Source organism: Pseudorca crassidens, chromosome 20 (genome assembly GCF_039906515.1).
Source record: "Pseudorca crassidens isolate mPseCra1 chromosome 20, mPseCra1.hap1, whole genome shotgun sequence".
Taxonomy (NCBI): domain Eukaryota; kingdom Metazoa; phylum Chordata; class Mammalia; order Artiodactyla; family Delphinidae; genus Pseudorca; species Pseudorca crassidens.
This window is the reverse complement of record NC_090315.1, coordinates 3,371,567-3,389,575: the sequence shown is the minus strand read 5'-3', so window position 1 is coordinate 3,389,575 and position 18,009 is coordinate 3,371,567. Positions and strand designations below refer to the sequence as shown.

The 18,009-nt window shown below is 44.6% G+C and overlaps 1 protein-coding gene across 1 annotated transcript; it reads right to left on the bottom strand.

Annotated features, from left to right (window-relative positions):
* Positions 1–8,393: 8,393 nt before the first annotated feature.
* On the bottom strand, positions 8,394–17,825 carry LOC137214288 (zinc finger protein 548-like). Its single transcript, XM_067717778.1, is given in 7 exon segments — positions 8,394–10,783; positions 10,785–11,431; positions 11,434–11,646; positions 13,168–13,294; positions 14,870–14,992; positions 15,829–15,870; positions 17,691–17,825. Coding segments are annotated over 7 exon segments (1,800 nt in total). The 5' UTR covers positions 17,748–17,825; the 3' UTR covers positions 8,394–10,192.
* Positions 17,826–18,009: the final 184 nt, after the last annotated feature.

Below are 18,009 nucleotides of genomic sequence, written 5' to 3'. Positions count from 1 at the left end.
TTTTTTTTTTTTTTTTTTTTTGCTGTACGCGGGCCTCTCACTGTTGTGGCCTCTCCCGCTGTGGAGCACAGGCTCCGGACGCGCAGGCTCAGCGGCCATGGCTCACGGGCCCAGCCGCTCCGCGGCATGTGGGATCCTCCCGGACCGGGGCACGAACCCGCGTCCCCCGCATCGGCAGGCAGACTCCCAACCACTGCGCCACCAGGGAAGCCCAGATATTTCTTTTTTAAATGCTTGCTGGAATTCCTTAGTGAAGGCACCTGAGCCTGGAATTTTCTTGTGGGAAGATTTTCAATAAAAACTACTTTGTATAGTCCTATATACATTCTCTACTTATGTCAGATTTGATCATTGGTGTCTTCTAGGAATTTGTCCATTTTAACTTAATTGTCTAATTTAGGAGGAATAGGATTGTTTATAATATTCCCTTATGATACTTTTAATTTCTGTAGTGTCTTCATTCCTGACTTTGTTAGTTTGTTGTCTTCTTTTTTTGTGAGCCAACTTAGAGTTTTGTCAATTTTGTTGATCTTTTGAAACAACCAACATTTTTTCTTTCATTGATTTTTAAAAAATTTTTCTGTTTCCTGTTTCCGTGTTTTGTTCTATTCTTTATTCTTTATTTCCTTTCTTATCCTTGCTTTGGGATTAGTTTGGTCTTATTTTCCAGGTTTCTTAATATGGAATATTAGGTTATTGACATCATTCTTCTTTTGTAATAAGCTTTTCTTTTTTTAATTTTTTTTGGCTGCATTGAGTTTTTGTTGCTCTGCGTGGGCTTTCTCTGGTTGCAGTGAGCGAAGGCTACTCTTCATTGCGGTGCACGGGCTTCTCACTATGGTGGCTTCTCTTGTTGCAGAGCATGGGCTCTAGGTGTGCGGGCTTCAGTAGTTGCAACATGCAGGCTCTAGAGCACAGATTCAGTAGTTGTGGCGCACGGGCTTAGTTGCTCTGTGGCATGTGGGATCTTCCCAGACCAGGGCTCGTACCTGGGTCCCCTGCATTGGCAGGTGGATTCTCAACCACTGGGCCACCAGGGAAGCCCTGTAATAAGCTTTTTAAAGCTATAATTTCCCTCTAATCATTTAATTTAGTTGTAGCATATCAATTTTTTGTACGTAACATTTTTATCTTCATCTAGTTCAAAATATTTATGTTTGTAACATTTTCCTTGTAATTTCTTCTTTTACCTATAGGATTTTGACAGTTTAATAACTTTTTCTATTAAATTTGCAGGGATGGTATCACAGAGCAGGAAGAATGCTTTTGCTTTTTCAGTCAATGGCTTTTTTCAGTCAATGCTTTTTCAGTCAATGCTTTTTCAGTCAATGGCTTTTTCAGTTGAAATGGGGAAAATCTGTGGGTTATTTGAAATACCTTCCACTCTTAGGAAGAGATTGAGCTAAGCTGTTGGTGTTTAATGGAGAAAAAATAGCAACCATACTTACCAGGAATTGATGAGGATGATCATCTATAATTAACTCATCTTGAGGGCTTAAAGGATATGGCAGGTTATTGGCCACTTTTCCTTCCTCAAAGCACCCTGACTGCTCTGATTTGAGGGATTTTCTTTTTTAAAATAATTAATTAATTTGGCTGTTCCGGGCATTTAGTTGCGGCACACAGGATCTTTGTTGCAGCATGTGGGATCTAGTTCCCTGACCAGGGGTCGAACCCGGGCCCCTTGCATAGGGAGCAGGGAGCCCCTGAGGGGTTTTCTTTGTCTTGGTTTTTCTTCATAAGATGGGACAACCTTTTTTCCAGTGTCCCTTCTATTTACAATATTTACAAGTGTCCTTGTCAATAGGTGGTTGGTTGGGACATGGGCCCCTTAGCCCCTGCTGATCTGCAGGGACACATGTTTTCCTCTGATCTGTCTTGTAGATATGTAGCTGCCAGGTTTTATAGTTCAGCTAAAGGGTCTAATTATTCTAAGTTCTGTTTTTGAATTAGGTCTCCAAGTTCAAACTTAACACCACTGGTAAAATGACATGAAACAGCTGCTCTTACATAAACACCTCTGTGACTCCCAACTGTTGAAATTAGGAATTTTTTCTAGTCTGTCCTGAAAATCTCTTATAGTTTAAAAGTATTTTTGTTTTAATGATTAAATTACAGTGGATTTTTGCTGTTAATACTTCAGGTATAGCTTTCAGGAGACTTGGACCTAGTTTCCTGAACTTTCTATGACCCTCAGGCTTATTGTGGAAAGAGAACTCCCGTCAGTCCCTTCCTGGTCAGTCCAGTCAGCTTTTGTCACCTTTGATTTAGCATCTTAGCTTCCAACCACCATGTATAAAAGTTGTGTAAGTTAGGTGACCTTGGTCAGATGTACCCTAAAGAATTCTAAACTTTTTAATGATTACTTTCTTGTCTTATTTGAGTTGAAAAGAATCTTTAGTTATACCTCTTAATTCAGCTCAGGTACAAGGTTTAAATTCTAAAATTTTCTGCATGCCTGACTCATGGCCGGGGTGGATATTTAGAGGTAACTGGCATTTGGGGTTTTATAAGAGTTGGGAAAAGGTGATGAAACTGAGTCCCCCTAAAACTGAGTTCCCCTGCTGAGTTTATGATTAACCTCTCTATCCAAAACTCTCTTCCCTTTCTTGTCCCTTTCTACCTCAGTCCTGTGCTAACTGAACCCTAATCAACCAGAGTCAGATGACTAAAATTGCCGTTGTTGATAACATCGTTAATGTACAGACCGGGGTGTTTCTCCAGGGCAAGATGAGCTAACAGAACTTCCAGGTCATGGACCACCCGACCATAGACTCGTAAACAATAGGCATTCTTATTCCTGAAACTATGATTAAGAAACGTCACAAGACGATTAACCCCAGCTTCTTTGTTCCTCCCCTCTAAAACCTCACAACTCAAACACCCAGTTGCAGTGGGTGTCAGACTTGTCTCCCACTGCCTTGATTGGTGCCCTGCAACAAACCCTTACTTTGCTGCAAACACCCAATGTCAGTTTGGCTTTTGCTCAGTTACAGTAGGGGGTCTGAACAAGGGAGAGAGTAGGGGGAGACGTGCTAAGGAGAGAGATCAGAAGGATAAGGGGGTGGGAGCGCTGGATGGGGGAGGCTACTGCAGGACAAGGAGAGGGTGGCTTTACAGGGGAATAAGTCTCCTTTGTTCCTGCTGAGTTTGTCAACTTGCTCATTAGTTTTGGGCAAAGAATCTTTTAGTGATGTAACTTTTATTTCAGAATTTAATTTGGAGTCCTCTGCATACTAAGAAACAATACTATCCATTGGGCCTGAGAATTCTTATTTCCTTTATTTTCAAAGATGTCTTACAAATTAACCCTTTTGTTCAAATCAAGTGTCCCCCAGAGTGGCCACTGAAGGCTCAAATCATCTTTGGTACAGTTATGCTATTCGGAAACACAGGCACAAGGGACTTCCCTGGTGGTCCAGTGGCTAAGACTCGGTGCTCCTGGGCTTCCCAGGTGGTGCAGTGGTTAAGAATCTGCCTGCCAATGCAAGGGACACGGGTTTGAGCCCTGGCCCAGGAAGACCCCACGGAGCAACTTAGTTGCACGGAGCAACTAAGTCCGTGCGCCACAACTACTGAGCCTGTGCTCTAGAGTCTGCAAGCCACAACTACTGAGCCACGTGCCACAACTACTGAAGCCTGTGCACCTAGAGCCCATGCTCTGCAACAAGAGAAGCCACCACAATGAGAAGCCCGTGCACCGCAACAAAGAATAGCCCCCACTTGCTGCAACTAGAGGAAACCCACGTGCGACAATGAAGACACAACACAGCCAAAAATAAATAAATAAATTTATTTATTTAAAAAAAAGACTCCGTGCTTCCAATGCAGTGGGCCCGGTTTTGATCCTGGTGCTGCAACTAAGAGTTTGCATGCCACAACTAAAAAGATCATGCATGCTGCAAGTAAGACCTGGCACAGCCAAACAAAGAAAGAAGGAAAGAAAAAGAAAAGAAACACAGGCACAAGAATTAGGATTTTAACAAGAATATGAAGATTTAAACTTAGACCACCCCAGAGGGCAGGCAGTGATCAGTAGGTATGGAATGCTTGTGGACCTCAAGTCCCTAACCTGATGGTTGGCTCCTCACCACACAGACCCATTGTGTTCCCCTGGCATGCGGAAACCAGAGAGAATGCTCTCTCTAGCTTATAGCCCAGCTCTCAATACAACAGTTTTAAGATGGAAGGAGACCTCATTTGGTTTGTTGGTAACCTGCAAGAAAGTTTGTCCATGTAGCCTCCAGTACTATGAGAACTGCAAACCCACTGGTCTGTGAGGCTGGCCTGAACAACAGGCTTATAGGGCAGTGCCTGTGTTCTACCCTGTGATTCATATTCTCATGAGAAACTACATTTTTAGACAGCACAGGAAAAACAAAAACAACCAGTAACTCAAAGGACATCAAAAAAGGTATGAAAAGGAATAGCCTGATTCACCCAAGTATCTCAACAGGGAACTATCAAAAAAGTCTACGTGTCAAACTGAGAACAAAAAGCCAAGAAAATCAACACAGAGCAGAGTTTAGACCTACTGCTGATTTACCACGTCGTCATAGACTCAAGTTGCCCTTGAGCAGCAAGGCACATGGACATCTGTGGGTACTGCACCTGGTGGAAGGCTAGGGTTTGCGGTGACAGCGTGAACCACATTTCAGTGGGACTTCCACAGTAAACATAATAGGTTGTAACATAGTTTCTACAGTGGATACATCCAATTTTATCTTGTTCCTTTTGTCCATTGAACGTTGATTAGTGAGACACAGGCTCAAAAGTAGTGTGAGCTGGAGGACTGATTATATACAGTGTGGAAGCTCCTTACAACTTCTCCTGTTACTATTTTCCCTTCTTAATCTGAATTTCTCATAACAATTACTTTTTCACTTGCTTTAATACTAGTTGAGGAAATCATATAACTCTCATGCTTAACTTTAGTAATGTTGATTTACATCTGTCCATCATTTTCAATATTGAATGAACAATTGTATATCATTCAGAGACCTCAAAGAGGACTTTTACCACATTTAATAAATAACCACTCTTAAGAAAATTCATCACAAAAATTTTTTTTTCTTTTTTTTGCGGTACGCGGGCCTCTCCCTGTTGTGGCCTCTCCCGCTGCGGAGCACAGGCTCCGGACGCGCAGGCCCAGTGGCCATGGCTCACGGGCCCAGCTGCTCCGTGGCATGTGGGATCTTTCTGGACCGGGGCACGAACCCGTGTCCTCTGCATCGGCAGGCGGACTCTCAACCACTGTGCCACCAGGGAAGCCCCATCACAAAATTTATATTTGCATTTTGCATTTTTATATTCAGTAAATATAAAAAATAGATAATAACAATTTCAGCAAGAATAGAAAACATTGCCTTTGAAATCTCACGTGTGTCAGTTTGTCTGTTACAAGTCCAAACTCATAACTGCTAACAGGTTGAACCGTTGAAAGGTTTTCAAACTTGTGAACTAACAGTGAATTGAACTTGGTATCTGATACAAAAAAAAAAAAAAAAAAAGGAGGGGGAACATTCTGTTTGCCTGCCTGCTCTAATTGTCAGGCAGTCACCTCAAAAAAAGCCAGAGCGGTTCTCATAGGAGCTTTTGGGAAGTCTGGCATTCAGGAATTGGCAGACTTTCAGAAATGGGCATGTTTAATGATTGATGGACTTCCAGGTGTGTTACTTTGCTCACTACTGTTGACTAGGACTTTCAGAAGCAAGGTTGCTATAGTGAGGCACTTACTGATTGGTTGTTACCTAGGGGCTGGGGCTGTCACTGATTGACTGTCTTTCAGGACTGGGGCCTGAACACTGATAGGCTGAATTCTAGAAGGTTGGGACTATCAATTATTTGCGAATTTTCAGAAGCTTCAGTTTACTGGGGTGAGGCTGTTGCTGACTGGCTGGCTTTCACAGGTTATCTGAAGTTATCTCTAAAAAACCATGTTTTCTTGTTCAACATTTTGGAATTGGGCTAAAGAACAGTCTTTGCTTTCCTGTTATGAAAAATAAACACTTTAATTATTAGTCCCCTCTTTTGTTCTTCCTTAGCCAGACCCTAAGGAGAGACCAGAAGGCATTGTCCAGAAGGTTATTTCTGGGGCTATGTTTATGAGCTAATGTTGCCACTAAGTGATTTAACTGCCAATTACAGTGAGAGAAAAATAGCTCTAACTGCTGAGTTTTTGTAATATATTGTAAAAAGCTAAATACAGTATATTTAGGGCATTCTGACAGTATCAATACAGGATACAGGATGTGTGCTCTATATGCAGAACAGCTGGTAGTGCTATTCCTGATGTCTGTCATGCACCTACTCTTGGACCTGAATCCTTGTTAGTGCTCATTGAACAGTTGTATATCAGTAAATACACAACAGCACAACTTCTTTATTCATTTTTACCTCTCTGGCAACTCTTTTTAAATATTGTCTTTACCTCTCCCTCCAAGCTGTTAATGCATCATGTTTTCAAGTATTTTAAAAAAAAATCACATTTTGGAACCAAACTCTGAGTGTGGCTAAGGTTTCAGCAAGCCTTGAAATCTCAGCTTCATTCTCTGACTTCTCAGACTCAGTGACTCTTTTTCAGACTTCATTGATTTCTTACCTTTTTTTCCTCCACTCTCACAGATAAATTTCTCTAGAACCATTTCTGCCACTTTCCTTGAAAACCTATAAAATTATTATTAATAACATTTAGTAATATCCATTTAACAACTGTTTTCCCAGAGATAATCTCAACTCCCTGTGTATACTGTTGCTGCAATTACAGTTGAAATGACAAACCATTTTCCAGCAAGAAAATGAGATCACAGAATCCCAAACCTTTATGTCACGAATAAGATGGCCCCTTTGCACACGTGGTCAAATTCTCAGGAGAGAAATATTCTGTCCTGGCAGAAGATGGCATGTGATAAGTCCCTGTTCTTTTAGAGAGGTTTCACATTTCTTAAAAGAAATGGAGTAACCTCAGAGTTAATTAATTAATTTATTTAGGCCCTGCTGTGCAGCATTCAAGATCTTAGTTCTCCGACCAGCAATCGAACCCATGCCCCCTGCATTGGGAGCGCCTAATCTTAACGACTGGACTGCCAGGGAAGTCCCAAAATGGTGTATATCTCAGACATGAAGTAATATTATCTTAAATAGCAATGTTGTTGAAACACCATCACTGACTATTCAGGCAGGAAGGATGTTTTCTGTGGGAATCAGGTGCACATCGTCACCCTTTCTGGTGCCTCCAGACATCCCTTCTCCAAGTTCACCATCCTAAGCCCTGTCTGGGGGCTTTTTATATTGTGCTTGAGCGAAGCTACTGAAACTCATGAAAAGCGGGAGTGTACGTGTTTTTGACAAGCAGCAAGATAGCCGACAGCTATGAGAGGACGACAAGTAACATTATGGTATGGTGGATCCCTTTCTATGTGCAGTCTTTGGAAATTTGCTGCGATTCATGCAGTCTGAAATAATATGTCTCTAAACATTTCTGTGACTTGCCGTAGACTACACTCCAAGGAAATCTGGGTATAACGCCTTAAAGAGGCAGAGAAGCCCTGCCGGGTTTACAGCCTAAGAACCGCATTTCCCAGAGCCCTTCGTGCCCTCGCTCGGCCTTTAGCCACAATCTGGAACTACCAACATTGAGAAAGCACAGGTTCACACCCATAGTGGAAACTACTCTACCCACAAGGCTGTGCAGCGGCGACCGCCCACCGGAGAGACTTCTGGGTAATGTAGTTTCCGCTGCTAACACCAGCTACTATCTCTCACAGAATGAGTTACTTCCTACCTGGCCTATTAAAAGCCAAGGGGCAAAAAAAAAAAAAAAAAAAAAAAAAGCCAAGGGGCACCCTCAGGGACACTGGGAAAAGGAGTTCCCTGCTCCAACCATGGGACAGGCCTTGCTTACTCTTAAATCGCACCCAGATTTGGAGAGCAGTCTTGGAAAAGCCCACAAAGATTAGGGACCTGTAATTTCAGACTCTATGAACTACAGCAAGTTCCCAAATCTACACACCGAAACAGACACACTATATCATGACATTCTATGTCCACACATAGTTGTCAGCTGTCTTGTTGACTGTCAAATAGACTGAAATTTTAGAGGCTGTTTCATGATAATGAATATGCAAGAAAAGACCCCAGACAGGGCATGAGGAAGAATTGGAGACAGGTAACTTTCCTGCCTTGATAATCAGTGATCGCGTTCCAACCTAGCAAACAACACTTTTATTGAAATGATATTTATTACTAAGATTTCTTTCAAAATCTGAAGCCTAGCTCTAAAGGACAGCGAATTATCACATGCCATCTCCTGCCAAGATACATCACTGAACATTTAAAGATGGTAGATAAATTTTATGTGTATTTTACCACAACCACAACAAAATGATTAATGATTTAAAAATGCGCTAAGAACTTTTATGAACAAAGACATAGCTGAAAGACACTACAAGAAAAAAGAAGTCAAATAAGAAAAATCTAGAAAGATGTGTCGGTGGAAGCTTGTTTACGAGGCACATGGTTCAAAATTTTTAAAGATATTAATTTCCTATGAAATTGAATTTAAATTTACTTAAACTTCACTTTCCCACTTTAAACAACTTTTTCTCAAAGTGCCTGTCAGAACACACAGCTTTACTACATAACAGAGGCTTGTTTATTCTTATATGATGCCATGCTTTTGTGCACACAAAAGGGATAACACTAAATACATATTTATACACTTAGTGAAAGCAGCCATAAAAGAGTAACTATAGGATTCCATTTATATAAAATTCTAGAAAATAAGAACTATATTGGGAATTCCCTGGAGGTCCAGGGGTTAGGACTCCACACTTTCCCTGCTGAGGGCCTGGGTTCAATCCCTGGTCAGGGAACAAGATCCCGCAAGATGTGTGGCACAGCCAAAAAAAAAAGAAAAAAGAAAAAAAACTATAATGTCTCCCTAGAGATGGCAGGTTGGCTAGGGCTGACAGAGAGAATACAAAGGGGCCAATGGAAACTCTACGACAGACATGTTTATTATCGTGACTTTGGTGATGGTCCCATTATGCACACATGTGAAAATACATCTTACATTTTTAATAAATGCCGTTTATTGTATGTCAGTACAACAATAAAGGGGTTAAGAAAATCTAAATCTCTTCCTCTACAAAAATCATATCTGGCAAGGTAGTATTGACTCCATCAGCACCCTTCCCCATGTCTTGGGTGGGTCAATTCTGATTCCTTCTCAAAACAGAAGGAAATGCTGACAAATGCTTCAACATGGGGAAGTTATGCTAAGCTAAATAAGCCAGTTACAAAGAGATGAAAAATGTATGATTACACTTATATAAATTATCCAGAGTAATAAAATTCATAGAGACAGGTCCAATAGAGAGGGCATAGGAAGAGATGTTGTTTAATGGGTATAGAGTTTCATTTTTGCAAGATGAAAAGATTTCTGGAGATTAGTTGCACAAATACTTGAATTTGTAAACACACTAAACTGTACAATTAAAAAGGTAGAGGGTAGGGCTTCCCTGGTGGCACAGTGGTTGAGAGTCTGCCTGCTGATGCAGGGGACATGGGTTCGTGCCCTGGTCCGGGAAGATCCCACATGCTGCGGAGTGGCTGGGTCCGTGAGCCATGGCCGCTGAGCCTGCACGTCCGGAGCCTGTGCTCCGCAACGGGAGAGGCCACAACAGTGAGAGGCCCGTGTACCGCAAAAACAAAAACAAAAACAAAAACGTAGAGGGTAAACTTTGTTACATGTATTTTGCCACAATCAAAAATGTAAAATGTAAAAAAAAAAATACTGTATTAGGATACTATTAAGGATAGATTACAGCAGATATTTTGCTGAAGTCTTTCCCCATTTGCAACACTCCCCCTGTTGTGAAATTTTTGGTGAATGAGGTAGAAATTTTGGCTGAACATATGCCCATATTCACTGTACTTACAAGGTCTTTCTGCATTGTGAAATCTGTGATGTGCAATGGGCCTGACGTTTCACCTAAAGACTTATCCACATTCACTGCACTCAGAAGGCCTTCCTCCAATGTGAACTCTTGACGCCTAATGAGTGGGGAGCTGTACCAATTTCCCATATTTTCTATACTCATAAGGCCCATTCCAACATAAACTCATAAGGTGCTCCTCCAGTGTAAGGAGTTTGGAGTAGTACCTAAAGAATTTACCATATTCTCTGAACTCATAAGTTTTTGACCACTGTGAATTCTCTGCTGAATGAGGTTGGAGTTGTATCTAAAGAGTTTGCCACATTAAGGGCACTCATATCGTTTTCACTGTGGATTTTCTGGTGATGTATGAGGTAGGACTTCCTAATGAAGGCCTTCTGACATTTTCTGCACTCATAAGGCCTTTCTCCAGTATTGGTTTTCTGATGCTGAAGAAGTACATTCTTATGGCTAAAGGCTTTCCCACATTCGCTGCACTCATAAGGCCTCTCTCCACTGTGAACTGTCTTATGTCTAATGAGTCTACAGTGGTACCTGAAGCCTTTCCCACATTCACTGCACTCGTAAGACCTTTCTCCAGTGTGATTTTGCCAATGTTTAATAAACTTGGACTTGTAGTTAAAGAATTCTCCACATTCACTGCACTCATAAGGCCTTTCTACAGTATGAATTCTTTGATGTCTAGTGAGTGTGGAGGTGTACCTAAAGAATTTCCCACATTCACTGTACCCATAAGGCCTTTCTCCACTGTAGACTCTCTGATGTTTAATGAATGCAGAGTTGTACCTAAAGAATTTTCCACATTCACTGCACTTATAAATAAAGCCTTTCTCCAGTGTGAACTCTCTGATGTTTAATGAGTGTGGAGTTATACTGAAAGAATTTCCCACATTCGCTGCACTTATAAGGCCTTCCTGCAATGTGACCTCTCTGATGTCTAATGAATGTTGAGCTGTACATGAAAGATTTCCCACATTCACTGCACTCATATGGCCTTTCTCTGGTGTGAATTCTCTCATGTCTTACCAGTCTGTAGTTATATCTAAAGAATTTTCCACATTCTCTGCACTCATAAGGGCTTTCTCCATTGTGAATTCTCTGATGTTTTATGAAGTTAGCATTGTACTTGAAGAATTCCCCACATTTGCTGCACTCATAAAGCCTTACTCCAGTGTGGATTTTCTGGTGCTCAACAAGCATCTTTTCTCAGCTGAAGGCTCTCCCACACTGAGTACACCTGTAATCACTCTGTCCCCTACCAAAGGCCTCCCTGCACTCAGTGTCCCTGTGTGGCTTCCCCACACTGTGAGGGGCCGGCTGCTGCAGAAGGCCTGCGCTGCCTGAGAAGTCTTTTCTGTCTCTGTTGCATGTCAAGGTCCTCTCTGCCATGTGAACGCTGCTGTTGGTCAGAAATGAAGGCTGCCCCTCACCCCTTCTGGAAAGTTTGTCTCTAATCTGCTCCTTCTGGTGTGGAAAAGGTTTGCCCCACCAAAGTATAGTCTGGGATCAGAGAACATTCTGTCATGCTCAAGCAGCTGCAAAAAGTCTTTCAAGAGTGAGCCATATATCTCACAGGGCTGGGCCTTCCTGGAGGATGGATCTGGCTTTGGAGTCCTGACCGGTGACACTCCTACAGAAACATCTTGCTCAGAAGGTGTCTCCTCATCCTGGACTCCATGCCAACAACCTGTAAGCAGAGAAATGCTGGTGAAGTCCATGATGATTTTGGTAGGAGGGGCAGCCCCATCAGAAATGACACACCGAAGGCTAGAGCCAGAGAGAGGAATGTCTGCTGTGCAGAGATGGACCTGCATAGCTCCCATGAGAGAGCCCTGACAATAGGTAAGGACTGAAGGAAAAGTTACTGTCTCAGTCTTATTTTGCTATGACAAAATACCACAGATTGGCTGGCTTATAAAGAACAGAAATTTATTTCTCACCCTTCTGGAGACTGGAACCCATAGATCAGTCTGCACTCTCCTGCGTCACAGACTTCTCATAGTGTCCTCACGTGGTGGAAGGAGCTAGGAAGCTCTGTGGGGTCCCTTTTATAAGGGCACAAATCTCATTCATGAGGGCTTTTCCCGCATGACCTAATCACCCCAAAGGCCCCATCTCCTAATACTGTCACCTTAGGCATGACGTTTTCAACATACAGAACGTGGTGGGGACACAAACATTCAGACCAGAGCAGGGAGGAGAGACAGGCCTCCAAGTCAACATGGCCATGGCTACTGGTGACAGGTGAGCACTGTGTCAAAGGTTGTACCCAGACCTAGAAATACTTGATACAAAAGAAATGCTAAAGTTCAAGGACTATTTAAGGATACATGCAGACCTCACAACATCTTACATATAGGTCAAATGTTGAACACTGCAAAGGGAGCAATGAAACAACATGTGACAAGTCACATATGAGAGTCACAAAAGTGTGGCTGGAGTGTGACAGAAGAAATAAAAATGAAAAGTAAGAAATGAGGTGTGGCACTGGTCCAAACATCAATCAATGGTGAACACAGGACAGGTTCCCAGCTCTGACATGTGACCTTTCCCAGGACCTCACACCAAGCCCAAGTACTTCTGAGTGTCTCCTGTCATTGATGTAGTGATGGCCACACTAGCAGATACCCCGAGTCCTCCCCATTGTTCCAGGTGAGCATTGATATAGCACCTGAAAGAGGCTAGTCCTACATGAAAGACAGAAAAAGAAGGGGCCAGCACACGTAGATAGAGATCCAACGCAGGGCTTCCAGCTTTCTAAAATTATAAGAACTTCACAGGGGAGACTAGTGACAATCAGTGGTTCCCCAAATTAGTAACTAGGTTGGTGCTAAAATTCCTGGCACAGGAGGCCCTAAGAAATGTCAGCAAGAGGAATGGGTTAAGCCTGGCACAACAAGAGTCCAAGCATCTAGACTGAGGACCCAACCAAGAACAGGCCAAGTCTGAAGGAGTCTCAGACAAAATCTAGATTTCTGACTCCTGAGCTCTATCTTGGAAGGACTCAGAGTAGAAGAGATGGGGCTCCCTGCAGAGAAAAATGACACTGTACACACAGTCCAGCCCCGGCACCAACAACACATATGCCAGGAAACCAGGAAAGGAAGCAGTATCCGTGGTCTCAGTGTGGGGAGTACAGAGCTGCCCCCTGGGAAAAGGGAAAGAACAGAGCACAGCTCAGGGAACTGGCTGAGCTTGTGGACCTTACCTAGGGAGGTCACAAGTGCAAAGTTCTCCGTCATCACAGCATGGTACAAGTGTCTCTGAGCTTCATCAAGGAGGCCCCACTCCTCCTGGGAGAAATACACAGCCACGTCCTCAAAGACCACATGGTCCTGCCAAAATTGGAAGAGTTTGGTTCATGGACAGCTTCTTGTTTTAACTATATTTTTGTGGATTCTGTATTTATCTATTTGCCATCCATTAATTACAGGGCTAAACTAATGCCCAAATTTGTTTACATCTCCCTTGCAATCCAGAGCCCATACTCTCAACCAACTCCTTAACTAACTCTCACGAACCAGGTCAGTATTTCCCCTGCCCTAAAGCAGCCCAGGGCCAGGTAACAGACAGCTGGGGACAGTTCCCATACCCCAGGTACACAGAATTATACAAACTAGTCACCCATAAACTTTTCATCCAATCCTCCCTGCATTTCCCTCAAAAGTCTAATAAAGGCTCTGACCTTTGGTGTCCCTTAGCTTGTGCTCACGCCTCCTGACCGAATCTGGTGCTTCTAGAGGTAGCTCTGTTACATAGTGTACCTCCTCCTCTTGGGAAATATAAGTAATAAAACTGTCTTTTAATGTCCTTGGCCTCTCTGTATCACGACTCACTCATCTCCACTAGTTAAAATCCTGTGGGTGCAATCACTGATGCACTTCCCTTTCCAGGACCTTCAGCCCTCCCCCTACACATCCATCCCTGCTCATCCTCCTCCCACACGTCCCACCATGGAATATATACCAGGTCCCAGTGGCACCAGTGCCTGCTCTCTCCTTATTACCATTGATCACTGTGTCTGGCACACAGCATAAAACACATGGGGGAGGGAGCAGAAAACCACCACCTAAGGTGTGGAACTGCATGCATGGCCCTACCCCTCTCCTGCCACACAGTTTCCCTGGGGTTCCCCAGGTGTTGACCCTCAGACACATTCAGACTCGTCCCTGTCCTCAAGCGCCCAGTGCCAGGGCCCAGGGCCAACCATTCACACTCCTCGTTACCTGCATCTCACTCGTTGGACTGCACCTTCCTCATGACTCTAACCCTTCCACAGTGACAGTTCCACAGACAGCCCCAGCCCACACCATAGGCACTTCCTTCACCTCCTTATAGGGCACTCTGCACATGGAATCCAGGCAGTGAATGGAAATGCATCCAGCATTCATCTCAGCCCAGTCCTGCCCCTGAACACCAAAGTCCCCTGGGGCCAGGGCCTGCCCAAAGCCCTTCTTAGAAGGTCTCACCACCTGGCCCTGTTTTTTCCTTCCTCCCCAGCCACCGTTTTTATGTGAGACCTCATGTCCCCTTAGCCCTCTCCCTCTTCCGTGTTGCACAAACTGTCCCATAAGCAGTCAGCACCTTCTCTCCTCACATGAAGCCCAGGTACACCGACCTCCCCACCCACACTGTGACTGCACCCTAAGTCTAGCGACTCTCCTAGCTGATCCCATTTCCTCCCTCAACATCCATCTCATGTTCGCTCTGGCCTCAGAAGACTCTCACACCTACATCCCGCTGTCATGCACAGACAAGGACACTCTGCTCCCTCATCTGTCTTTGTGATGCGCATCACCACCAGCCAGGTACCCAACCCACAGACTTAGTCCTGAGGCCCTTCATTCTCACTCCTTGTCCTCTAATGGCATCACCACCATAAACTAGAAATGATGCCGCCTAAATCTTACCTTTGGCTTCATCGTAGTCCACACACGGGCCACTATGTTGTGGGTGTCTCCATCCTGAATCCGTCCTCTGAACTCCAGCCCTCTGTGTAAAAGTGCCCACTCAACACCTCCCCTTGGGTGTCTCTGGAACATTTGTGACGTGGACAAAAACGGACTCTCCTTATTCCACCTGCAAATTCCTCCTAAAGCTGACTTCGCCCATTTTAGTTGATGAGGCATCCATCCTTCCTAACAAGCCCAGAAACCTGAAGTCATCCCCAATTCTTCCTATCAGCCCACTTTCTTGAGTCCCTCACTCTCCATTACATAAAACATGGGCAGCTCTAGTTCAAAATACATCCAGAAACCAACCAATCCTCTATCTCAACAACTAGCATTCTTGTGTAACACCACCAACACTCATCTGGATTGCTGCAGGAAATCCCCCCTCCAAATATTCCTGCCTTCACTCATCCGTACCCCCAGCCCCATCTTTCTTCCAATTTGCAGCCAGAGGAAGCCTGTTAGGCTAGGTCATAGCACCTTTCTCCTCTGATTCAAATTTTCCCTACCACCCACCTTCCTCAGTAGAGGCTCAGGACTTCAGGCTATCATTAAAGGCCTCATACCTGTGTAATTCTCACTCAGCTCCCCATTTCCACTAGATATAACAGAGACATGCAGTTCCCTGACCTTCCCAGCTAAGTCTCACATGCAACTGTCTGAATATTCTGCATCCTGTAGTCAGGACTCTCTGCCACACCTTACCCCATCAGTTGTCAGAAATGGAACTGTTCCATGTAACCTGGTACTAAATATAGGATCCTGGGCCTGGTGAAAGCACATGATCTATAGATGCGAGAGAGGGAGAATGGATAGAAGTCTTGGGAGCTACCATTCCCTGAGGGCATATATATCAGAGTGAAAAAAACATCAGGGTGATAATTGGGATGGGTGAAAGGTAGGACCCCTCCACTCACCTGTACAGGGTCCATAACCATTTCTGCCACTGCCGTGGGACCCTGAGGAAGAAGAAAGCCTTGAGAAATGGGTAGTATTGTAGGACCCTACAGCTGAGCTGGACCACCACCCCAGCCTTGCCCTGCCCTGGTATAACGGGATCTCAGCCTGACAGTCTATGGTCAGTTCTTCAGAAAACAGTACTGCCTCTTACTAGCTCAGTGACACTGGAGAAGGACTAAGCCTCCCTGAGCCTCAGGGAAAAGAAAATGTTTATGAAGATAAGAATGCTTCCAAACTCATAGGGATCTAATGTAAGGAGGACATACCATGTATCAGCTATGATTGTACATAGGATCAATAGTTTTGTACATATTTTCAGTGCAAGTGAAGCAGCAGAGTTTTGAAACTTAGGGTCTTCATTTTTACTGCTTTTTAAGATTTCAGAGGATGTCATATATAGAACTTTGCATTGTAAGCAAATACCTAGAGGTAAATCAATGCCAAGCCATTTAAAAAGTGTTTGCATAAATTTAACTGAGTGAACAGGTCATTTCTAATTGCCTGTATGTATTTAGAGGAATGTTGATTAATTAGTATTTAAATTAGTTTTCATACATTCTTAAGTTAATGAGTCATGGGGAGGGGCTGGGCAGGCAGGTCAGCTATTAGTCCATTCAGCACCAGGCCTATCACTAAATAATCCTCAAAACAGAGCTTGTTGGGGACCCTTGACCGAAGCAGTTGATCATCCCTCTTGCCTTGAGAGGTGGAGGTGAGTTGGCAGTGCCCTTGTCTGGGACACACTAGCTGAGTGGCCCTGAGGGTTGGCAGAGCCTGCAAGTGGAGAATCCGCACCAGCACACACTTCAGGCTCTACAGAAGGAAAGCTCCTTACTCCATCCAGGCCTCCCTTTCTACAGACATATCCCAGAATCCCTCCTATGTCAGGTCTGCTCTTTTCTGGAGGGAGCATCAGGGATGCCAGCACCAGCCCTCATGCCCTGCCCTCCAACTCTCAGCCCTCCCCTCCCTCACCACAGGGCCCATCTCAAGTAACACTCTTAAGACTCCCTCCTCAATCTGATCCACAGGCCATGCCCTGGTCCAATCCACACCCTCCATGCCTTTGATATTTCCAACCCTGTCCCCTTCCTCTGCTTTCAGACTATATGTTCACCTCCACATATGGTATCTCCATTTGGTGACATCTCCATCTTGATACATGTCAGGATCAACATGTCCAAATACAACTCATGATCTTCCCCCTGAACCTGCTCCTCGCGCTGACTTACTCATCTCCCCACTATCAGATGTTCAGGCAAAAAAACTTGGATGGTACTTCATTCCCTACTTTTGCTTACAACCGTATTTTATGCAGCAGGAAATCCCGTTTCCTCCAAGTTTGAGATTTTTCCAGAATCTCATTCCATCTCCCAATGTCGCACTACCTTCCTGGCCCAGCCCCTGCCATAATTCTCCTGGGGTCTATCGCAGTGGTCTCCTCAGCAGTCTCCCTGCCTCCATTCTCATCCCGTTCTCCCAATTTTTAACTTCTAACTCTGGATACGGTTCTCCCATCCCCATTCCCTTCACAACCTTCCATGGATTCCACCTGCTCAGGTTGCCGTTTCAGGTGAGACAACTCCTCCCCCTCTGTCCACGACACAAGAGACTCCAGGTGTCCCCAAAGCTGCCGACTCCGTAGCACCTGCAAGCCGTGCACCGGGGACCCCCCGAGGGAACTCTCTCCCTCACCCCAGTCCACGGGCTGAAAGGGGACCCCTCCCAAGGCCGCCTTCTGTTCTGGGCGCTGGGGCTGACCGGCAGGGAATTGAACGGGCGCACCACCGGGTGGGGCCCTGGGAGACACATCACCCACCTGAGCTGGGCTCATCCCTAAGCCTCTCCACCTGCTTTTTCGCTCGGTCACCTCCATGCCCGCCAAGCGGCGTTTAAGCCCGGAACTCCTAAACGTCCAGAAAGACCCCCAAAGACAGGAAGGAACTCCGGAAGTCCCGCCCCAGATGATGCGCACGCAACCATCAGTCCCTCCTCTAAGCTTTCATTGGCCCAGTTACCACCGCCGCCGCCGGTCACCGAGCTAATGAAGGCTCAGCAGACGAACGTTTTCCTCTGCACGCATTCGGGGGCGGGACTTCCATAGGCTTCATGTGGGGTCCGGTTTCCGTGTTTTTTCA